We start from the raw sequence: 25,398 nt of genomic DNA on the forward strand, positions 1-25,398 counted from the left end.
TAATGTCACCCTGCAGCAAATTTGCAGGTAAGAGGGAATTTAATTTGGCAGGAATGTGCAGGGTGGGATGCCTGATTAAGACTGGGGAAGGAAGGCTTGTAGACGGTCTTCCCAGCCGAACACTAAGTGAGTAGATAATACCCAATGTAGGATTCCATCCTAGACTGCTGGTATTCACTGGAGAGCCCAAAAAACAAGCAATATTGGGTATATTTGCAGATTTCCGGGAGGTTGGGTTCCCTAGTTCAAGAGTACCTAGTGCCTGTTTGAATGACCCAATATCGGTGCTTTGGGGAGAGGGTCTCTCTCTCGCTCAGATCAGCCCTATGTCCTCTATTCTGACCCCATCTCTACCCCCAGGAATGACAATCCACATTACACCCTTGCTCACTTGTTGCCAATGGGTCCCTTGTTGATCCTAGGCCTTTGTAAGGCACATTAGTGGCAGCAGGCAACGCTCTCAATGGCGTTGATGGGCAATGTGGAGCCACCAACCTCTGAGTGACTGGCAGCCCTTGGTGATCGCGAGTCCTAAATCCCAGGGAAGAACCAACCCAATGATTGCCATTAAATGCCTCTACGGAGGTGACGTGGGGCTCTTGCCAGTTCTCCAGTCAGTGGGTGAGATTCTGACAATAATATTAAATTCTGTCCCAGATTTTAAAGGAGGCACATACTGTAATTCAGGGACACCAGATTTAACGTGCTGTTCTTGATTTGCCTTGCAAGTTTCAGTTCATATTCCCTCTTTGTAGCTCTTGCTATTTTTTTCTGTCCACTGATAAGGAGGTATTTGAAGAACCAGATGGCAAAGATTGTTTTATGAACAGTGCACTCGGTACAAATCAGTGCTGGAACCAAGACCTGCCAGAGAACTTTTTATCCTCCTTACCTATTTTTATTTTCCAGTTCTGCAATTAACTGCCGCTGCTGCTTGTTAGCATCGAAGTTGAAAGCCAATTCTGATGTTGAACGCTGCTAAAATAGCAAATAGTACATTTTAACAACAAAAACATTGTGAGCAGCTAAATTTTATTGTACTTTCTTGCCATCTTCTGCAATGTAATGTTCTTCACGACTCAACTGATCCATGAATGGCATTGTCTACCTCAGAACCAATGCCACTCAGCAGGAGGTGCAGGAAGAGATTTTCCAGTCCTGCCTGCCACCAGGATCACTTGGTCCAACTGACCAGTCGATCGACTTTTGGGTGGGTCATCAAATTTTCTATGACAGGACCGGAAAATCCTGGCTATAGCAGGCACAAGTCTTTTATTCTCCCTCTCACCTTAAGCATCTTAGGGCACAATCAATGTTAATTACCAGGTCCCGCCATTGTGAAACAACATAAAATTCTTCCAACATTTTCCTCTGGTTTAAGATTTGATGAAGGTATGCAAATCAATTACCCATCTTCAGCACAGTGGCATAGTGGTTAGAACCATATAACCCCTGCAGTGCAGGAGGAGGCTATTCAGCCCATTAAGCCTGCAACGACTCTCCGAAAGAGCACCTTACCCAGGCCCACACCTCTGCCCCATCTCCCAGTGCATTTTCCATGGTTAACCCAACTAACGTACACATCTTTGGGCTATGGGAGGAAACCCACGCAAACACAGGGAGAATGTGCAAACTCTACACACATACACATAGCTGGGACCCAGGTTCGATTTTGGCTTTGGGTGATTGCATGTTCTCCCCGTGTCTGCACAGGTTTCCTCCAACAGTCCAAAAGATGAGTAGATTAGGTGGATTAGCCATTGTAACTGTGCATGGTTATAGGGTTAGGGTGCAGGGTGGGGGTGTAGTTGTGTGCTAAGATACTTTTGTGGAGAGTCAGTACAGGCTCGGAGGGCCAAATGGTCTGATTTTGCACTGTAGGGATTCCATGGTTCGGTTTTTACATGTAAATAAAGCTTCTGCATCAATTGAGAATTGTCAAGTACACATTATGGGAGTTAAATTGTATTCAGGTGGTGTATTGTTTAGCGTTCACTTGCATTCAGATATACAGGAGCATGCTGAAACTGTACTTGTTGAATTAGAGGTGCTGGAAATAAAAGCTTCGAAGTGTATAAAGATGAGGCTCCATTTCACCTTTGCTGCCTGATTATTTGAGTTGTAACAATAATTTCACATTTATATTTCAGATTTCTATTTCACCCCCTCCTATCTTTAGAATATGTTTCATAAAATAATCCAGCAGAAAAGTTTGTTACGAGTTATAAGAACATAAGAACATAAGAAATAGGAGCAGGAGTAGGCCATCTGGCCCTTCGAGCCTGCCCCGCCATTCAATAAGATCATGGCTGATCTGTCGTGGCTCAGTTCCACTTTCCCGCCCTCTCCCCATAACCCTTAATCCCCTCTCTTATCAAAAACCCATCAACCCGCTTCTTAAAAATATTTAGCGAGGCAGCCTCCACCACTTCAACGGGCAGAGAATTCCAGAGATTCACCACCCTTTGAGTGAAGAAGTTCCTCCTCAACTCCGTTCTGAACTGCCCCCCCTTTATCTTGAGGCTGTGCCCCCTAGTCCTACTGTCTTTTTTGAGCGGGAAGAGTCTTTCCACCTCTATCCTATCCATCCCATTCATCATCTTATACGTCTCAATGAGATCTCCCCTCATTCTTCTAAACTCTAACGAGTACAAGCCTAGTTTATTCAGCCTCTCCTCATAGCTCAACCCCCTCAACTCCGGTATCAGCCTAGTAAACCTCCTCTGCACTCCCTCCAAGGCCAAAATATCCTTGCGCAGGTGCGGCGCCCAAAACTGCACACAGTACTCCAGCTGCGGCCTCACCAATGCCCTATACAGCTGCAGCAAGACCTCCCTACTTTTATATTCAATCCCCCTCGCTATGAAGGCCAGCATCCCATTCGCCTTCCTGTTATAATTGCAGTAATCTTGACACACCATAATTGCAGTAAAAAATCTCTACCTGTACATTATACCTTTCATTATTTTTACTCGAACTTCCTCAATTAATTAGCAACATTTCTATAATTGCCAAGTTACAATAAAAAACATCAGCTGGGCAAAAAAGAAAAAAAATACTCTAAAAGCAGTATTATTCATAACAAAAATCTGGTTCCTGTAATTCACAAAGCTGAGAGAACTGAAATGACTTTTCTGGCATGATAAAAGTGATCACCACCCACACTCAAATTTCTGATATTAATAATATTGATAGTAAATTCAACTCAAAAATTTAAAGCTACCAACAGTATAACTGATTCAGGTTTCAATATGTCATCCTGAACAAGTTGTACCTCATAGAAAAGCTTGCACCTCCCAGGTCTCAGCTTCTCAGGTAAACGTGGTCCATGTTACAACTTATTGTGCTGGTCCAATACTTACAATTACACATAGGTGTACATATTTTCAGAGAACAAGCCTTTCACTGCCATCAGATAGAGCTGTTTGTAGAGTGACTTAACGGCACACATGCTAAATGACAAGGGTCTGTCAGATATCAGTACTTATTCATATTCAGTGAGCATACACGTTTAAAATATCACTAGAGCTTTGACTCCACTGTAAATGGGGTTTAATCTGAACAGAGAATATTTGAAAACAGGTAAGGACCATGAGGCCCAACAAGTTCATTTATTTTTGACAGACGAACAGTCAACTGAGCCTCTTATTATACACCTCAAATAATCCTTTCTCCACAAACGCATCCACTTGGGCTTTTGATCCCATCTGCTTCAAGAGTTTTCCCAGTAACTTGCTGCACAAGTCAGTAAGCCTTGGTATGAGAAGAAAATTCAACCCAATTTCTCTTCTTAACTCTCATTCTTAGTAACTGTTTGAGCCCAGTGCTATCAAGTTTCTAATCATAACTTCACCACTGCAAGTATTTAACTGACAGGCAACGGGCAGAGAATTCCAGAGATTCACCACCCTTTGAGTGAAGAAGTTCCTCCTCAACTCCGTTCTAAACCGCCCCCCCCTCTTTATCTTGAGGCTGTGCCCCCTAGTCCTACTGTCCTTTCTGAGCAGGAAGAGTCTCTCCACCTCTATCCTATCCATCCCATTCATCATCTTATACGTCTCAATGAGATCTCCCCTCATTCTTCTAAACTCTAACAAGTACAAGCCTAATTTATTCAGCCTCTTCTCATAGCTCAACCCCCTCAACTCCGTTGAAGTGGTGGAGGCTACCTCACTAAATATTTTTAAGATGCAGGTTGATGGGTTTTTGATAAGAGAGGGGATTAAGGGTTATGGGGAGAGGGCGGGAATGTGGAACTGAGCCACGACAGATCAGCCATGATCTTATTGAATGGCGGGGCAGGCTCGAAGGGCTAGATGGCCTACTCCTGCTCCTATTTCTTATGTTATGTTCATCCCTCCATCCAGAGATGGTAAATTCAAAGGGGACAGAGTACTCAACACATGATGCCTTCTCAGCTTACAAGTGGATCAGTGGAGACAGGAAAGCAGGGCCAATATTGTGCTCTCTGCCACAAATCATGTTTAAGCCAAGGCAGAAGAGGGTAAGGAATACGAACGTTGGATTTGCTTTCAGAAAATCTCCAGAATTGTGATAAATGTGATCCTTTGCTATTGTTTTCAACACTTACACCAAACCACCAAATATGTTTAATACTGCAGAGTTCAATATTTTAGCATTGTGACAGATGTTACTACTGCCATGGAATATGAATAATTTAATTTGAATGAATTTCTGCCACATTCTGGTGCCTGTGAAACGAAGCACGGCTATGACTGGCATTATGAAAAAAATGGCAAATTAACTTTTATTCATTATCAAATTAGCGATTATGTAAATTGTTTCTGTTGTCCCCGACTACTTCATGCAGAATCATCTGCGACAGTTCTTCCTCATGAAGACAAAAAGTTAAGGAACTAGAGAAGATAAAAAGGCAATTCATTAAGTCAATTCCCTTGACAGCCAATTCACCCGACACAACCTATTCAATCTCCTGAGGGCAATGCGTAACCACAGGTAAAGCCCCAGATAAATCTCAGGAGCAATTTATCTCTGTCGCTCAGAGGCAATCAAATAAAATTCAGTGCTATTAACTCAGACTTACGACTTGCATTAATGAACTCTAACTGGCTATATTTTGCTCAGATGAATTCCTAAGGATTTTCAATCAATGCATTGTAAATTGATCTCCATACTATGCCTTGAATAGTTATTTTTAAGCCAAAAATACAACTGTCAATGGAAAAAAACCCAATAAAGTAGTCAATGACTTATACTGGGAGCAGTGTGGAAGTCTGAAGAACATTTAATTCGATTTACGCTCTAGCTGTGTGTTAAGATGGCCCAGCGTAACAGAATGGAATGGGAGGCTGTTCCTTGTCAATAAGCACAGCCAAGTCAAGCTACCACCAGCTAAATACACCTTTTAATCTTGTAATCTAACTGGTCAAAAACACTTTCTCATCAATGTATTTTATAAGGAATGTTTACAAAGAAGATTGCAGCAGCCTAATATTGTTACAATCTCTGCAAAGATCTATAGCTTTTAAAAGAGATTCTAACTTCCAGTTATCCACTGAAAGAATGACTAGGCAAAATATTACATTTTAAAACATTTACTGAACAAATGACCTTAAAAAGGATCTTATAGAGACTTACAATATAATGAAGGGGCTAGATAGGGTAGAGGTAGAGAGATTCTTTCTGCTTAGAAAGGAAACCAGGACTAGAGGGCACAGCCTCAAAATAATGGGGGAGGGGGGGGTGCAGTTTAGAACAGAGTTGAGGAGGAACTTCTTCACTCAAAGGGTGGTGAATCTCTGGAATTCTCTGCCCATTGAAGTGGTGGAGGCTATCTCGTTGAGTATGTTTAAGTCACGGGAAGATAGATTTCTTATAGACAAGGGAATTGAGGGTTATGGGGAGAAAGCGGGAAAGTGGAACTGATCCACTTCAGGTCAGCCAATATCTTATTGAATGGCGGGGCAGGCTCGAAGGTCTACTCCTGCTCCTATTTCTTATGTTCTTAAAAAGCACGATTAATGGTAGATGGAGTTTAATTTAGACAAATGCAAAGTGATGCATTTTGGTAGACTGAACCAGGGCAGGACTTACTGAGTTAATGGTAGGACATTGGGGAGAGTCACAGAACAAAGAGATCTAGGGGTACATGTTCATAGCTCCTTGAAAGCGGAGTCACAGATGGACAGAGTGATGAAGAAGACATTTGGCATTCTTGGTTTCAATGGTGAGAACACTGAATACAGAAGCTGGAATGTCTTGTTGAAGTCGTACAAGACATAGGTAAGGCCACCTGGAATGCTGTGTGCAATTCTGGTCACCCTATTGTAGAAAGGATTTATTAAACTAGAAAGAGTGCAGAAAAGATTTATGAGGATGCTACTGGGAATTGATGGATTGAGTTATAAGGAGAGGCTGGATAGACTGGGACTTTTTCCTCTGGAGTGTTGGGGGTTGAGGGGTGATCTTATAGAGGTCTATAAAATAATGAGGGCAGCTAGATAGTCAACATCCTTTCCCAAAGATGGGGGAGTCTAAAACTAGAGTGCATAGATTTAAAGTGAGAGGGGAGAGATACAAAAGTGCCCATTTTTTCACTCAGAGGGTGCTGAGTGTCTGGAACAAGCTGCCAGAGATAGTAGTAGAAGCGGGTACAATTTTGTCTTTTAAAAAGCATTTAGACAGTTACATGGGTATGATGGGCATACAGGGATATGGGCCAAATGCAAGCAATTGGGACTAGCTTAGGGGGTTTAAAAAAAGGGCAGCATGGACAAGTTGGGCCGAAGGGCCTGCTTCCATGCTGTAAACCTCTATGACTCTATTAAACAAACAGTACTTTCTTTTTGTAGACAACTTTTACTCTAAACTGCAGAGAGGAATGTTTCTTTTTATACTGAACACATTTCCCCTGAAGTTATCACATTCCTATGGAATTAAGTCCTTATACCAAGTTATCCACAGTTGCTCCCAGTTTGCAATGGATTCCTGCATCTGTGCTTCTCTGAGCAGTAACTTTGAGTGACCATTTTCAGGCAGTGCTCCCTCAGTGCTGGAGAGTTTCTTAAATCCACCACCAGCAGGAAAACCTGTTGTGCTGATTCTTCTTCCCCCTGGTCACGTGAGATAAATTGCCAGGTATCTTTAAACGGTTGCAGGACATATTTCTTCAACTGGAGATCACTTGCCTCTACATCCAGCTGTGGTAGTTTGCAGAACCTAAGCTGCTTCTTCTATCTGCTGACCATACAAAATTGCTGTCTATATCTGAGATACTCACTGATTTGTACAGCAGCCTGTCACATGGTTTCAGAGGTGGCTTCCTCTGCCATCTTCCCCATGGCAATGTGAAATGTGTCAACCTTACATTCAGGTAGAAATGAGAATTGGCTATCCTTGGCCCCAACACACTTTTATCTTAGAAGTAAATGGACAGTTTACAGCACAATTGTTGACAACTCAATTTCTTCAATACTTTTCTGGGACTTTGGGAGATTCAATATCAGCTCATTATAAACTCAGACTGCTAGCTTTTGTCTCAAAACAAATTTCTTGCACCTTCCATTCAGTAAAATCTAATCTTCTGAGTTTAAGGAGATAAGAGTCAAGCTATGTCTCCGTTTACAACTTGTGAAATGGAGGCTGCAAAGATGGAGTGACACTCGCCTGTAGCCAATGAGAAAGGATAATTCGGACTACTACCAAATAAAGGAGGAGGAATGAGGCTGGAGAAAAATTAGAACATTAATATCTGTGTTGATACAGTTTTATCATCATTTCAATGGTACTTTTCTTTGCAGAGATGGTTCATCATTAGTTCTGAGACAGAAGAAACTTTGGCTGTGTTGTCAGCATCCAAGGACTTGAGGATAAAGTTTTGATTCAGATCAATTAAGGCAGTGCATGTATTGTTTATCAATAAGGTATCATCCCAAGTACAACCTATTGAAATCAACCATTTTAACTATTCTCTCAAAGCAGGCAACTTCCTGAATTCAGACTCAAAGTTCCCATCAAAATCATAAATTCTGCTTAACTCACAAATACTGGTCATTTGTACCACAGGATCATAGCATTATACAGGGCAAAAAGAGGCTCTTTGGCCCATCAAGTCTGCACTGACACGAGAAATAACCTGACCTCCCACCTAATCCCATTTATTAGCACTTGGCCTGTAGCATTGAATGTTATGATGTGCCAAGAACTCATCCAGATACTTGTTAAAGGATGTGAGGTAACTCACCACTACCACCTGCCCTAGCAGTGCATTCAGGACCATCACCATCCTCTGGGTAAAGAAGTTTTTTTTCAAGTCCCTCTAAACCTCCTGTCCCTCAACTTGAACCCATGTCCCCTTGTGACTGGCCCTTCAACTAAGGGGAACTTATCCACTCTGTCGATACCCCTCATAATTTTGTACGCCTCAATCAGGTTGCCTCTCAGGTTTCCCTGCTCCAACAAAAACAATCCAAGCCTATCCACCCTCACTTCAAAACTTAAATGTTCCAGCCCAGCCATCATACGGGTAAATCTCCTCTGCACTCCGTCCAATGCAATCATATCCTTCCTATAACATGTCAACCAGAAATGCACACAGTACTCTAGTTGTGGCTTCACCAATATTCTATACAACGTCAACATGACTTCCCTGCTTTTGTAATCTATACCTTGATTGATAAAGGCAAGCCTACTAACATGACCTTCCATCTTCAAAGATGGACAAACACACAAAGGTCCCTTTGTTCCACAGAACTTCCCAATGTCATACCATTCATTGAATATTTCCTTGTTAATTTACTCCTTCCAAAGTGTATCACCTCACACTTTCAGGGTTAAATTCCATCTATCCATTTGACCATTTTCTTTATTCATTCGTGGGACATGGGCGTCACTGGCTAGGCAACATTTTTGATCAACCCAAGTTATCCTTGTTCAAAGAGCAGTTGAGAGTCAACCACATTGCTGTGGCTCTGGAGTTACATGTAGGCCAGACCAGGTAAGGATGGCAGATTTCCTTCCCTTAAGGACATTAGTGAACCAGATGGGTTTTTCCAACAATTGACAATGGTTTCATGGTCATCAGTAGATTCTTAGTTCCAGATACTTTTTATTGAATTCAAATTCCACCATATGTCATGCCAGGATTCAAAACCGGGACCCCAGAATATTAGCCGAGTTCCTGGATTAATAGTCCAGCGATAATACCACGAGGCCATTGCCTCCCCACCATTCTGTCTATATAACAGCCCGAGGCACTCAACCTCGCTTTAATCACCCAGCCAAGCTTTGTGTCATCCTCAAACTTACTAATCCTACCCCCACAGTCATCTATATGCAGATATAAATGATGAATAATAGGGAACCCAGCACTTATCCCTGTGGTACGCCACTGGACACAGGCATCCAGTCACTAAAGCAGCCTTCTGTCGCCTACAATTGAGCCAATTCCGAATCTATTTTATCAAACTACCCTGATCCCATGTGTATTTGCCTTGTCAAATGCTTTGCTGAAATCTGTATAAACTACATCAATTGCACTACCCTCACCTATACACTTGGTCACTTCCTCAAAAAATTAAATCAAAGTTTTTAAGCATGACTTCCCTCTGACAAAGCCATGCTGACTGTCCCTGATCGAATCTTGCCTCTCCAAGCGGGGACAGATGCTCTCTTTCAGAAGTTTCTCCAATAGTTCCCCTATTATTGATGTGAGACTCTCTGGTTTAAAAAGTTTGTAAGGTCTGTAGTTCCCTGGCTTATCACTACCTAGGTCAAGACAACCGAGAACCGCTTTGCTCCAGATTAACTGTTCGGAACTTGTGATTTTATTTCAAAGGGTTTTTATACCTCAAAACCAAGAATTTTTTTACAATGTGCACTGTTTTGTAACAACATTTATCAGTCACTCACTGGGTTCAATTGCATGGTATGGAGCAGAGAGCTAAGATCAAACAGGTAGCATCTAGTTTAAAACATAAGACTACCCCAAGCATAAGACTATATGCTTTATGTACAAGGGATACTCTGGAGGCAATTCAAGACTGTAATGCTACCTTTGGTTCAGACAACCAGTGTAAGCCACTTAATTCACTGCACGGATTCGTAACATTGTTTGAAATCCTTTGATTGGATGAATGCCCTAAAATCAAGGCAAAGGTCCATTATTGTACATCTTACAAAAACCATGCCATCCATCTCTTTTGAACTAAATAGCTGTCATTTAGTCAGTGTCAGTCGTCAAGCCCAAGGCCTGAAAGAAATGATTAAGTAGAATAAGGAAGGCTGTGATACTTACTGTGTTTCCAGCTTCCGCAGCTAGTCTGGCAGCATACCTAGCAATCAGCCTGTGCTCTTCATCCAGTCGGCTCGGACTGTCCAAGACACTAAACAGAGGAATAAATATCTTTCAGAAATTAACCTTTATCTTCGGGTAGCGGAGTGGATCTCTTCCCAGCAAAAGAAATGGGACTGGAACCTGTGTTAGGTTAGAGATTCAGTGGTGTTACAACTCCATTATTAATTATTCATTCTAAATCAGGAACATTGCAAACGTACCGAACCCCAAGGGAGGCGAGACACTCACTTATCATCCAATCATGCAAGGCCGTTTGGTACTTTGCGATATAAGTCTAATGGCAAAATTCATTATGTGGAAGCATTAAAAAGCAAAAATCAGATGTTTTGCCCATTATATAAACATGTCACTGTCCAATACTCTAATATGTTTTGAAAAAATAGAACCATTTTTCAAACTGTTTTCGACAACCATTCAAAGATGCTCATTGGATGATCACAACATAAACTAGAGTCAAAAATATAAAAGGAGATTTTTGCATTTCTTAATTTCCAAAGGACAGCAGTGAAAACAATGAACTGCATTCTTATTGCAGTTCTTTGCATCTGCCTTCAATTTCCCTCCTTAAAGCTGGATATTTTAACTGCAGATCTGAGCAATAACCCTGTATGAATAGATTGAGTATGGAATGTTGCGGGGGAGGGGGGGTGGTGTGGTGGTGGTGGTGGTGGTGCATTGTGCCCTCCTCTGTGGCAAGTTTGCAGCAGGGGAAACATTCCAGGGGGAGAGGGAAGCTCCTTTCACCTTCCCACCCAATTATATCTGTGGTGAGAAGGCCCATGGATGGCCCTCCCACCCCAACACTAATTTAAATCCTTAAGCAGCTTCAATGATCAATTAAGGAACTCACCCACCACTGCTGGTACTGACCCAGGGGTAGGTGTGGAACTCATCATGTGAGTAGCTCAACAAGAAAACCCTGGTGATTGCTTGCAGACTCTTGGGGGAGGGGAACCCCTCGTTCAAAGTATTCAGTGCCTGATTGAAGAACTCTGCACTGGGAAATGGAGGTACCTGCTGGGAGCCACACCCTGTCTATGCTGTTGAACACATTCATTCACCTCTTCCATGACCCCCTACCCTGTGATACATCTGCCACCATCACTCGCCTCAGCGACAATCAGAGGCCTCAGGTGAATGTCATGCGCCCTGCACTATCGCCTGCCCAATGGAACTGTCAATACAATGTTTAGCTCCAGTTTGATCAGCAACTCTGTGGGCAGAACTTCTGTTCCTGGGGTCCTCAAGTGCTTGAGTGGCCAAGATGTGGCAGGTTTTCCTGTAAAAAGGTTGCTCATGGATCTCCAAGACCTTCATCTCCATATGATCCCACCCATTAAGAGCAAGCCCAATTTCCCCCAAAGGGGATCCTCTTTCCTGGTGTGCTAACGTGAGAAGTTAAGGCAGCTATGTTGACAGGCTTTTGACAAACATATTTGTTAGATTTTTGGAAAAATGTGAGAATATTTTAATTGGATACAATGTTTAATAATGTCACAACATACAAAGTAACCCAATTACAATTTTGTTAAATTTAATTTGTAAAAGCAATTTCATAAGAACATAAGAACATAAGAAATAGGAGCAGGAGTAGGCCATCTGGCCCTTCGAGCCTGCCCCGCCATTCAATAAGATCATGGCTGATCTGTCGTGGCTCAGTTCCACTTTCCCGCCCTCTCCCCATAACCCTTAATCCCCTCTCTTATCAAAAACCCATCAACCCGCTTCTTAAAAATACTTAGCGAGGCAGCCTCCACCACTTCAACGGGCAGAGAATTCCAGAGATTCACCACCCTTTGAGTGAAGAAGTTCCTCCTCAACTCCGTTCTGAACCGCCCCCCCCTTTATCTTGAGGCTGTGCCCCCTAGTCCTACTGTCTTTTTTGAGCGGGAAGAGTCTTTCCACCTCTATCCTATCCATCCCATTCATCATCTTATACGTCTCAATGAGATCTCCCCTCATTCTTCTAAACTCTAACGAGTACAAGCCTAGTTTATTCAGCCTCTCCTCATAGCTCAACCCCCTCAACTCCGGTATCAGCCTAGTAAACCTCCTCTGCACTCCCTCCAAGGCCAAAATATCCTTGCGCAGGTGCGGCGCCCAAATGTAATTTTTAAAGATTTATTTAATCACAAAAAGAACCCAGTCTTAATTTGTAATTTTTTTTGCTGTAGAAAATAAATCACGAAATGTCCCATTTCATCCACAGCTATCTTCTAGCTGGTCCTAATCTGGGACCCCAGGCTCTTTTTCTACTACTCTAAACAACTTCAATACTTCTCATCTCACTCCAGGTCCCATTCTCAGCATCTCAAAACCATGTGCCCAAAATTTCCATATCTTCCTCTGGTTCTAAGTCCCATTCTCTACTCTAACAAAAGAAAACCTTCCCTTTCATTCCACATGAATTAAGAGCAAAACCACAGTTCCAAGTACAATGAGGAATAACACTCAGCGTTACTGAAATTATTTTCTTTTGCTAAGTCTATCAGCAGCAAATGTGGGACAGAAGTGGTGTATTATTGCTGGATCTTTCACTTCACTTACCTGTATTTTGAATACTGGTTCTGCGGACTGGGCTGAGAGACACGGCATTGAATTGTGGCCTGTGTTCTACCCTATGTTATATTATTTAAACACTTCAGCTCATCCTGCTACTCAAACTCTGCTATCCAAATCCTGTCTTGCATCAAGTCTGACATGTTCATCTACCCTATTCTTGCCGAGTACACTGGCTCCTTACCTCCAAATGAATGGTTTTAATTTTCATCCAATTGCTTATATCCAGTGGTGATCCCACCCCTCATTTGTTCTCCGTAACCTCATTCCTCAGGGTTCCCAGATGGACCGTAAATAGTTTAAAACATATACCTGTCCTGAATCACAGGGTGGTGCATAACTCACTGTCAAACACAGGTGAAGCACGGCTTTTTAAAGCTCCTCAAGATAGAATCGTGAACAAAATAGGTGCTCACCTCAAAACACCCTATCCTTCAAGGTTCAACATCCCTCAGGACACATTGGAATAAAAATAATATTCACCTGAATTAAAAACAGGCACCATCGATGAAACCATCGATGGAGATTGAACTGATAGTATTATGGTAGGACTAAGCTAATGATAGTTGAACCAAATCTGAACTGCTGCTTCAATCAGTAAATGCAGTATCCCCAGACTCTATTACTCTGTCTCTATATGCTTAGAGCAAGTTAACCTTTCTCCTAACCATGGCTTAGTTAGTCGCTTCCAAGTCAGAAAGTTGAGGTTTCAAGTCCCACCCCAGAGACTGGAGCAAAAGAAAAATCCAGGCAGACATCCTGGTGCAATTCTGGGGAAGGAATGGAGTGTGAGAGGTGGCATCTTTCAGACAGGGTGTTAAATGGAATTATGGTAGTTCTCTCAGGTGAATTTAAAAGATCCCATGACACTATCTTGAAGATGGTCAGGGAAGCTTTCCTGACCAATATTTATCCTCAATGAACACTAAAAGAAAATTATTTGGCTCTGAGCAGATTGCTGTTTATGAGAGTTTGTTGCGCACAATTTTTATGCCATGTTTTCTATATAATATTAACTACACTTCAAATGTACTTAATTGACTGTAAAGTGTTCTGGGATGTCTTGTGGTAATGAAAAGCAGTAGGGAAATTCACTCTCATATCAGATAAAGGTTTGCCTCTGTCCTTTACTCTTAAGCGAATTAGACCTGAAGATGAGTTAACTTCACTAAAAATAGAATGAATGATGTGCTCATTTCATAAAATGTAGAAGTGGATTCAGAGGAGCCTAAGGGTACAGTAAGTTTTCACTCAATTGCACATTAGGATATATATGAGCGCAGAAATGATGTCACACCCATTAAGATGAACAATCTCTATGATAATGACTCACATCTTTCATTTCACTTCCACTTGCCCAGCCAGTGAACCCACATCCCTTGAGTAAAAAAAAACTTGCCCACAAGTCTGTTGGCTTGCACCCATGCAGCAAATGACAGGGATCTGCGTGAGCAGGGCAAGCAAAGATGTGTCTCCTCAACAAATTTTTGGATGATGGAACATAGGGTAGAGCTGTGTTTTATAACATACAGCGCACAGGCCACAATCTAACTCACCGCACCTCTTAATCCAGCCTGTGGAGCCAGTGCTCAAAATACAGTTAAGAGAAGGGAAAGATCCAGCAAGAATTGAAGATTGAAGAATCTGTATCGAGATAATCAGTCTAACCAGAGCGTGTAAACTAGAATGCTTTGTTCAACATCAAATCACGTACAGAAATTTAAATAAAGGGAGTGAAATAAAGATGGGATTAAGAGCAAGAGATGAAGAAATTAAAAATGTTAAAAACATTCGTTAGTCCCCAAGAATGATTAAGGTCTGAAAGAATGAGAGTTCAAACTTTAGAAAATAAATTTTCAGTGCCAATGAGGTTGTTTTACAATAATTAAGACCCATTATGCCAGTGAAAAATCATTCACATCTGAATGGAAGTCTCAATGTTTTCTGATATGTTAATGGATTAAACAGTGATTGCACACTCTTCAAGTGTTAGAATGGCAAAACATTTAGTGAGGTATCAGTGCAGGGAAGCTTAGGAGGAAGCATGGAAATGCAAACAGCAATTCTGATTTGTGTTTAAACTGTGTATAAGCAGACACGTGGGTTGCTGTCCGATTTACTCTTAAGTGACGGTGAATGCTGACGGTCTCAACTTTATTTTTTGCCACAAAGATTGGGCCTCTGTTTCACCATAGGTCACAAATTGGGGTGTATTTATGAACAAAGGTAACAAAAATAAATAACCTAATTTCCTTATTCTTTCTGAAATTTTATATTACACTTGAGTGACATCCCTAAACATTAGTTGCTCTGTACACCCTGTTCATTGTAGCAGCAGCAACGTTTTTAACAACAATGCAAGCACAGCATCTTAAAAGGGGATGATTGTGAATGGTTTGTGGGGTAGTTTCATGGAAACAGCACATGCCGATTACAGGCACCATTGATTAGATGCTTTTTCTTTCCTTGTCCCATACAAGGCCTCGCAGTTAATTATATTTCCATTCTTTGAACTAGATGAAAATGGAATGAATAAATAGCTTTATAACAAAATTTATTGCAATCTGCATTGTCAGGGAATGATCTAAGGATAGGAAAGGCAGGGAGCTTTATTTGTTCAGTGTGATAGGTATTGAAAATGAAAGAGTTTGCACCTAACAATGATTTGATGTTCTCCCTCATGTATTCAAATGCCTGATTAGTGATAGACTACAATCACATTCACTAATTATACAAATCAATAAATTGGAGTCAATGTCAGAAGGAAATAAGCAAATTATGCATATGATTATACTGAACAGAATGGATTGAGTCTCACATAAGACTAAAATGCAAATCTGTACTTTGAAGATTCATGCAGTTATAAACACAAGATACTTAATTAGTTATTGGTATCTTTCCATCAGTGAGAGATGATGGGAAAGCAGCCTGCAAGAATAGCTGTTATTTTTTGGAAGGGAATATCGTGACACTCTGTAAAGAAGCCGTGTGTGTATGTGTGTGTAAACGACTTGGTCAAGCTGGGGAAAGGTTAATGGAGTCCATTTGTCTGGAAGATTTGAGAGAAAAAGAGTAGAGGTGCTGCCTTATGAAACTACCTGACCGTAAAGTTTAGGAATTTGCATTAGGAGATAGGGACCTTATGTCTCAGCTGTAAAACTTCACAAGAGAGTCGATGACTTTTACAACTTACAGATGTTTCATAAGTAAAACAAGGAAAGATTATTAAATTTTATTTGATCCCAATAATGGGGCAATAGGAAAAACATGAAAGATATTTATATTTTGCATCGGTTCAAAAGAATGCCAAGAATGAAGGAGTCGAAGATGAAAGAGAAAGAAAATGTGTAAGGAGAGTTGTTAAGCTGTTTGAGGTTGGTTGTGTGGGAAATATCTTCTGCAAACAGCTCTGTGCCGGCAGAAGGGGAAGTCTGAATCAGCCATCCAGACAAGTCAGACTGGATGCAAAAAGGAGTCTTGCTCTGAAGTTCTTGGATTTCCACAATAGAGTGGAAGAAGGTTGAGTGACAGCAATTTTGTCTTGGGCGATGTTACTGGATTTTTATACCTAAATATTTATAAGTGAGTGTTGCCTTAAAGGTGTTTATTTATGGGTTTGACCAAGGAGGCAATCTTTTGGGGCAAGTATTTTGTAAAACTAATTTTAACACTGTAATGCTTTGTATTTAAATTTTCTTTTCTTCTTGTTGATAAATCTTTTACTTTTAATTTTTTAAATCTCAGAAGTGTTATTTGCTGCTAAGATCAGCACATTTCATTCTCATTTTCAGAATATAAAAAAGGGCACGGACCAGAAGCAAAATTTCCTGTGGGCAACCTTGCATTTCCCTCTGGGATTTTGCAATATTCTGCAACTAAAATCTGCTGTGATCATAACATGCCTAAGAATGTTGGTGAGGTCAGACAACATCATCTACTGCACTCCTCTGGGCTGAACAAGCCAATTATGGAAAGTCAAAGTAGGCCACAAGTGCCACACATGACATTATCCCTTGCCGGGGCTGCAGGAGGATCTCTGCTGTCACCTTTGGAGCTTCTAAATCCACATTGTTAACATGGTGACAAATCTCTACCCAGAGCTGGTGTCGTCACTGCATCAAGCAACAGGTAAAGTTTTTCACTTGCCCTATTTGAGTCTTGCCATTTTTTAAGGGTGAAATGCCCTCTCTATTTCTTTATTGGCTGCATAGCCAGGACATGGTTTGGAAAATCAGACATTCCCAGCATTTACATCTCTTTCTCGACCTTATGGTCTAAATCCTGAAGAAAGGCAGGAGCCCCGACATCCGAAGTCCAACTATGTTGCAGAAGTTGCCAGAACGTTCTTAAAGTGATTACCAGCAGCCTACAGGACTCTGCTCCATACCTTTCACTCTGTCAAGCTGAACCCACTCCGCAGCGGTGATTATTTAACCTATTTGTAGGATGTGCCCACACACTGGGGAGTCTGCATATCACAATTCTAGAAGCTAAGGTTCCTCGAGAATCCCCTGCAGTCCAGCCTAGGGCTGTGGGATGCCTAGTTGCAATGTGTCACCAAGACGATAAGACACAGATCCTGGTGATGCAATGGGTGTATACTGACGGGAGGGACTACGGACTCAGCTCCCTGTTTGTAGTTAGTGCGCCAGTAGATCATATGACCACACTTTAATGCATATCATTATCCTGGAGCAAACCATTATTTAACTAAGCCAAAATTATCATGTTAAGGTGAGGAAGGCTATGAATTACATAGATCAATTTGTGTCAACTAAAGATGGCAAGAGCTTTCACATTTATGTCTGCTTGCAAAGAAATACAATGATGCGTATTTTTAAAATAAACTCTTTCTTATGAAACGATCATCTGAAATAGTTTGACAGCATTTGTGTAAATTTACTAATATAATACACATTTCACTTAATCTAACAGTATGCTGCAATCAAAATCCTCATATCTTTTATAACTTAACTCAACATTGCTGCCTTTAACAAGCTGTGCATGTGATCTTAGTTAATTTCTTGGGTACACTGTTAGAAACACAACTGAAAGGTGTAACATAGGTATTCACTATGATCTAAACTAGAGATTTTTGTTTTTCATAGAGACTCTCATGAGAAAACATCAACAAGACAAGGCCTGATTCCAATTGTTAATTGTATTATTTCACAGCAGACGCAGAGCACCAATTCTGATCAATGTCATAATTCAATCGTAAAACTTGCTTTCATACAATGCTTTCAAATAACAAGCATGCTTTGTTTCATCACATTAGTGAGATGTCTAGCTTCACAAACAATTTAGCCACAAGCTGTCCTTGTGCATTCTCCTTCTGAGCTTGGATCAAGCTTTCTTCAAACCCTGATCATCTTCCTGTCCCTACCTTTTACTTGCTTGTGTTCACAAACAGGGAAAATCTACACCAGAATTTTACTGCTATATGTTTGATATACATTAGGTCCCAATCGTGAGATCCTTGCCACTGTGATCACAGTACCTTCCCACCCCTATCCCATTTCTTCCTGCCACGAGTCGCTCTTGGTCTCATCCCTTCATAAACAGCGGCTGTGATTTGCCACAAGGAGAAAGGACCTGTTGAGCAGATCCCGCCCTGGCCACCTGCCAGCCAAAACATTTTGCCCAAAACGTGCCCGAGTCTGCCGGACTCTCCATTCGCTACCGCACCTTTTCCATCTCTTTCTGATTTGGAAAACCATTCCTTATACGTTGAAGTTATGGGACAATACATCGTAGTGGACTTGAGTAGGACAATAGTGACTGGATGAAGCTCTTCAACCCACAGAGAGATAACACTGCCAAGTAAACCACTGGAAACAAGAACTGTTGTGTCATGAAAAGGCTGTTGAATGGGAGTGGGGTGGAGACTGTAGATTCTTCTTATATGGATGAGCTAAATTGGGCCAAATGGACTTCCACATCCATGGTATTTTTACGGTCTGTTCATGCCTTTACAAAGGCGCTGCTTTTATTTTACCTTGATTGATTGACTGCTCAAGTGTCACTCTATTAATACCTTCTCAAATTCGTCAGAATATGCGTAGATTATATGGCACAGCAACCAGGCCCAACAGCCTAATCAATACATATTCAACTTGAGCCTCTTCCTTTCTTTCCTCACCTAATACCAATATCTTTCCTCAGGGCCCCAAGTGCAGAGGAGGAGAACAACCATTTTGATTTCTGTCCAAGTCATGTCATAATAAATGAAATTTGATTCAGATAAAATTGTTAAAAATTAAGGATATTCTTTCAATCTGATGATGTAAAAGTTCATGACAGAAAAGACCCAGAAAATCAAAAAATAACACTCCATGCTGCTCAAGCTATAATCGTTATGCATATTTTCAGATATTACCATATCAAATTGTTCAAAATTGCCACCCAGTCTGCTGTGCATTACATATATAAGGTACCTGTTAAAATACACCTTGATGTTACATAAATCTGAGGGTGTTTCTTCAGCTCAGTTGAATTGTTGCCAAATATTCCTTAAAATTTAATTATTCATTCAAAAAGAACAAAAGTTGGCAGCAAAAATGGAATTTAAATCTAATACTTCTGCTTCATGTTAATTTTACTGCATGTCTGGAAGCCACAATTAATCATGCTTGAAACCAGTGCAGACTCCTGCCTCTGAAACTGCTATAATCCCTCAAAGAACACAGGTTTTAATAAGACCTTTGGAATTGCTGTGTAATAACTGAAGTAGCTGGTGGTTTTTTTAAATTAAAGATTTTGCTGTTGTTTTTTAACAACATAAGGCATAATTATTTTCTGTCTAATTAAAGATACAGTAAAAAGTCTGACAACACCAGGTTTTAGTCCAACCTATTTATTTGATAATATTCTCACAAGCTTTCGAGGGGTTACCCTCTTCGTCAGGTGAATGGAGAGTTCTGGCCTCAGACAGAGCATATAAAGCACAGACAGTTTAGAGATTACTGATTAAAATGCGAATCCTTACACCTAACCTGCTGTTCAAGACCTGAAGTGGCTGACAATGTGAGTGGTAGGAGCACTGATCACAGTTTAAAGAGATGTGTATTGTCTCCAGACAGTACAGTAAGTGAGGTTTTGCAAACCCAGGCAAGTCACGGGGGTTACAGATAGTGCGACATGAACCCAAGATCCCTGTTGAGACCGTCCTCATGTGTGCGGAACTTGGCTATCAGTCTCTGCTCAGCGACTCTGCGCTGTCGTGTGTTGTGAAGGCCGCCTTGGAGAATGCTTACCCGAAGGTCAGGGGCTGAATGCCCGTGACCACTGAAGTGTTCGCCAACAGGAAGGGAACAGTCTTGCCTGGTGACTGTCGAGCGATGTTCATTCATCCGTTGTCGTAGCGTCTGCATGGTCTCCCCAATGTACCATGCTTCGGGACATCCTTTCTTGCAACGTATCAGGTAGACAATGTTGGCCGAGTTGCAAGAGTATTTACCATGTACCTGGTGGATGGTATTCTCACGTGTGATGATGGTATCCATGTCGATGATCCGGCATGTCTTGCAGAGGTTGCTGTGACAGGGTTGTGTGGTATTGTGGTCACTGTTCTCCTGAAGGCTGGGTAGTTTGCTGCGAACAATGGTCTGTTTGAGGTTGTGTGGTTGTCTGAAAGCAAAAAGTGGGGGTGTGGGGATGGCCCTGGTGAGATGTTCGTCTTCATCAATGATATGTTGAAGACTCCGGAGAAGATGTCGTAGCTTCTCCGCTCCGGGGAAGTACTGGACGACGAAGGGAACTCTGTCCACTGTGTCCCGTGTTTGTCTTCTGAGGAGATCGGTGCGGTTTTTCGCTGTGGCGCATCGAAACTGCCGATCTATGAGTCGAGCACCATATCCTGTTCTTACGAGGGCATCTTTCAGGGTCTGGAGGTGTCTGTCACGATCCTCCTCATCTGAGCAAATCCTGTGTATACGGAGGGCTTGTCCATAGGGAATGGCTTCTTTAACATGTTTAGGGTGGAAACGGTCTCAACAGGGATCTTGGGTTCATGTCGCACTATCTGTAACCCCCGTGACTTGCCTGGGTTTGCAAAACCTCACTTACTGTACTGTCTGGAGACAATACACATCTCTTTAAACTGTGATCAGTGCTCCTACCACTCACATTGTCAGCCACTTCAGGTCTTGAACAGCAGGTTAGGTGTAAGGATTCGCATTTTAATCAGTAATCTCTAAACTGTCTGTGCTTTATATGCTCTGTCTGAGGCCAGAACTCTCCATTCACCTGACGAAGAGGGTAACCCCTCGAAAGCTTGTGAGAATATTATCAAATAAATAGGTTGGACTAAAACCTGGTGTTGTCAGACTTTTTACTGTGTTTACGCCAGTCCAACGCCAGCATACCCACATCATAATTAAAGATACCACAGTCGCTGTTGAGCAGGAACCTCATACCAACTAAGAAGCATCTCCAAACTTTACAAATGTTCAACTGAAAATAAAGACACAGATGTAGAAAATGTCATTGTCACTTTTTTGTGATACAAGATACCAGAATTAATTTTTAAACTACTGGGGTGAAATGGTGCTTCTTTATTTTGCTATGGTGCTGGTAAAAGAAGCCAAAAAACAGACTTCATAAGCTTTCACTGGTTAATGAATAGAATTCTAACACTTAATTCTGGAATTTTATGCTGAAATTACCAGTGCAGAAAAATACCTTAAAAGCTGGCTTATGAACAGAACATGTTGAAAACACACAGAGGGTCCAGCAGCATCCATGAAGAAACAAGCAGAGTTGATGTTTCAGGTCATCACCACCCTGAGACATTTAGCCTGTTTCTCTATGTGTGCTGCTAGACCAGCTAAGTATTTTCAGCACTCTCAATACTGTGGATGATTTCCTTCATCCTCAGTATTGAGCATTTAAGAAAATGACTCACGGAGGCACAATGGAACATGGTTTCAATGAGTGACTGGGTGAAGAGGATGAGGTGTTTATTCCAAAGTCGTAGTTGCCTTTTTAGTCGGTCTTCCCTCTGGGACCGAGGATGAACTCCCTCCACTATGGGGTTAGGGGTACAGACGAGACTGAGAAGTCCAGTGCTGGACCTGTACACACTGCTTCTGGTGGGGCAGGTAGTGTTTGATGAAGTGGGTGAGATGCTTGGATTTTGGTACACTCCTTCCACTGTCTGTGCTTGGACTCCACATGAGCCTATGAGAGATGTTCAAAATGGTTGTCACTTTGACAGGTGGTTTTCTCAAGTTTGGTCTCAAACACGAGATTCCCACAAATTGATGTGCATGTTGCAGTTTTATAAGCGAAGCTTTGAGGACATCCCAGAAATGTTTCCTCTGCCCATCTGGTAATCTGTTGCTGCCATTAAGCTTGGAGTAGAGAGTCTTGCGTCAGGCATGTGGATGATGTGGTTCATCCAATATCACTTATTAACCATAACCAATGCCTCGATACTGGGGATTTTAGCGTGAGAGAGGACATTGATATTGGAGCACCTAACCTGTCATTGAATTTACTGGATTTTTGCTGTAGAGGCATCGCCTGTGACAAACATCTACTGCATGACAACATTCAAGCTCATCAGTAGATTTATCACAGAGCCAATATTAGTGTAAACTGGGGTCAAGTAAGTCATTGCACCAATGCTGTGTTCCATCAACACTCCACTCCATGAAGCTCCTCATCAGAGTGGAGTTAATATGTATGACAAGCGGGAAATTACTCAACTTTCAATGCCTCTGTTCCAGAACCAGGATCACCCCAACTTTTGTCATTGGTTAGATCTGCTTTGCGGAACATAGGCTGTGTTCAACCAAAAGCAGATTCTATAATGTCTTATAGTAAACCAAAAGGGAAACATCCAGGCATCCTCAAAATGCACGTTGAAGATTTCTTATGGGATGGTGCTGTGGGATTTGAGAAATGTGTTAATAATAAGGTTAATGTGGAATTTAAATTCGAGCTCCAGGTGCTGTTTAATATATTGGGTTAGATATTAAGCACAATGTATCTGGAATAATTTCGAATCAGCAATCTATTTAAAGGATGTTACGCTCTTCCCTTTTAATCGTGCCAGATCATCATAGAAAGATATGGTCTTATCTAAACAAGAAACAGAGCAGTTGTGAAGCTTAATTGGTCAGCTGAATTGGTTATGCACTCAGACAAGACCAGATGCTCATTTGATGCATTGGAACTAAGTATTACGGTGAAGCACCCAAAGGTTGAGGGTGTTTTAAGGGCAAATAACACATTTTAAAAAAATGGAGAAATGTGTATTTAGGTTTCCATACTTGTGTAATCGAAGGAACATGAAATTTGCTATTTTTAGTGACTTCTCATGCCAATCTTCCTGATAGATATTCAAATGCAGCAAGTTTTGTAATATTTTTGATGGGTGAAAATGGGAAACGTTGCCGTTCAGCCTGAGAAGCTAAGAAAATAAAAAGGATTGTTAAAAATACTTTAGATGCAAAAGTATCGGGTGGAATTTTCCCATCTGTCCGCCACGGGAATCATAGCGGGCTGCGGGCAGACCATGCAAAGGTCCGTTGAACCCTGGGTGTGATTTTCTGGTTTTGGGGCAAATGCAGCTGGAAGATTCCACACACTCTCTTGTGGAAGCAGTGAATACAGGATTCTAGCTGCCAAATACTTTAAGAGAAATTCTACATGCAGGGTGCATGGAAAACAGTTTGCCCATTGACTGTTACATAGACTGTCATTTCTTGTGGAATTGTGTTCACTTTATAAAATACATAATTGAGAAAAGTTTAAGGATTGATCTTGCTGGCGTGAAACAAAAGTTTCAAAGTAAAAAGAACTCTCTTTTATCAAATGGTTTGGGGCAAGTCATCAATTATCTGACTGTTTCATAAAAAGTAGCGCGTGCTCCAAAGATTATTAGCCAGTCCTAGAAGAGGAGCGTTTAGTAATGTAATGCTTTATCGAGGATATAAAATATCATTTTCTTCTTTGATGTTGTTTTAAAATATTACTTAATTTGTGTTTGAAGGAAGGGAACCTTATTTGTAGGAATTATAGTTAAGTGCCTGCAGATGAGGTCACTCGTTGGGAAAGTACTTGTATAGGTATAGAGAGATACTTATTGACACGGCTGGTGGGTTGTAGAGCGAGGACATTTGTAATGTCTCACTTCGTGAATACATCTAAAACCGGGTAAAGGTTGACTTCTGGACTCCTTGTTCACCACCTGTCTATAAGAAGCCTAACATCCACTGTCAGATTCAATTGTTTCTGAAAGAATTCCAGGGTTTTTGCAGTTATTATGCTATTCTGGACATGAACTACACTAGTTTGAACCTATGTCCCTTTGTTTTACTTCTGCAAATCATTAGAAAGTAACATTCCAGGTTCATTCTTTCCATAACTATAGTCTCCATATGATTCCCATTCCTCTGATTAAAAAAAATTCAATATTTCTCCTGTGTATTCTCCATATATCAAAGTTCTAATTCACTCCCAATCAGTTTTGAGGTCAGAGGGCTCAAAACATTATCTAACCACGGTACCATGAAGCTTGCTTCCCTACTTTCTCTGATTTATATTCCACTTCACTGGCTGTACAGTTCAACGTTCGATGTTGATTGCTGCAATGGAGCTGAAATACTGTGGGTGGCAATGAGAATAAAACTCTGCGTCTAACCTGTCGATACACTCCTCACCGATAATATACAGTCAGATTCTGTTGTGTTAATATGCAGCAACAGACACACACACACCTCACTGGCTGATGGACGTGCACTGGTATATGGAATTAAAATATGAACATCTGGATTAAGACAGTCTGCGCATGCCGAATCATTTGTTCTCCTGTGTAAGTGCAGGGTTATTGCAGGAAATCAAAGCATCATTTTTAACAAATCCTGCAAAACGATGTTTAATGAATCCCTCAGTTGAACCACTGATCTAGAGTAACAAGTGCAAAGGTTCAGCATCACTTCTGGTACTCACATAGGGAGGAGGACATGCTGAACATGCAGTGTGACATGACTAAAAGCTTTGTTTAATTTTAAAAATGGAAAACAGCAACTAGATTGAAAAATTAAACAAAAAAGTTAAAAAGAAGTGAAAATTTTACTGAGGGAAACTCAAATGTGCTTTGAGTAACTTTGCTCATACTGTGTGCTTTATGTCGGAAGGAATGAGTGATATTTAAACTCAGTGTATTCTTCACATAATAGCTTCAAAATGGCTGATAAATTATTTAATCAACCTGTTTTGAGAACCATTCTGTAACATACCCATTATTATTCTCTAGCATTTAATTGGACACTAAACAAGAAGATGGGGCGCCTAAATAGAGCCATTTATCGATGCCAGGAAGGGTTAAGTGCCAATGAACTTGACTCAAAAATTACACTCAATGCTACAGCTCCCTATGAAGTCTAGACGTTATATTACAGGGTGTGTTATTTTCAGAGTCCTAAGAAAGAAAAAAAGAATAATTTATGAATATCTTGCTGGGTGATGGATAATTTTAGTACTTCTTATACAGA

The 25,398-nt window shown here is 41.1% G+C and overlaps 1 protein-coding gene across 5 annotated transcripts in view; it reads right to left on the reverse strand.

The window, feature by feature from the left end:
- dtnba (dystrobrevin, beta a) overlaps window positions 1–25,398 on the reverse strand; it is a 427,082-nt gene that overhangs the window by 110,668 nt on the left and 291,016 nt on the right. For all 5 annotated transcript variants that reach the window (XM_080192276.1, XM_080192275.1, XM_080192274.1 and 2 more), the window contains exons 13-14: window positions 10,277–10,364; window positions 893–978 (exon numbers count right to left, since the gene is read on the reverse strand). In XM_080192276.1, coding sequence (XP_080048402.1) covers window positions 893–978; window positions 10,277–10,364 — 174 coding nt within the window. The remainder of the gene's footprint in view (window positions 1–892; window positions 979–10,276; window positions 10,365–25,398) is intronic.

This window comes from Carcharhinus amblyrhynchos, chromosome 7 (genome assembly GCF_965287045.1).
Source record: "Carcharhinus amblyrhynchos chromosome 7, sCarAmb.v2.hapA, whole genome shotgun sequence".
In the NCBI taxonomy this organism is placed as follows: domain Eukaryota; kingdom Metazoa; phylum Chordata; class Chondrichthyes; order Carcharhiniformes; family Carcharhinidae; genus Carcharhinus; species Carcharhinus amblyrhynchos.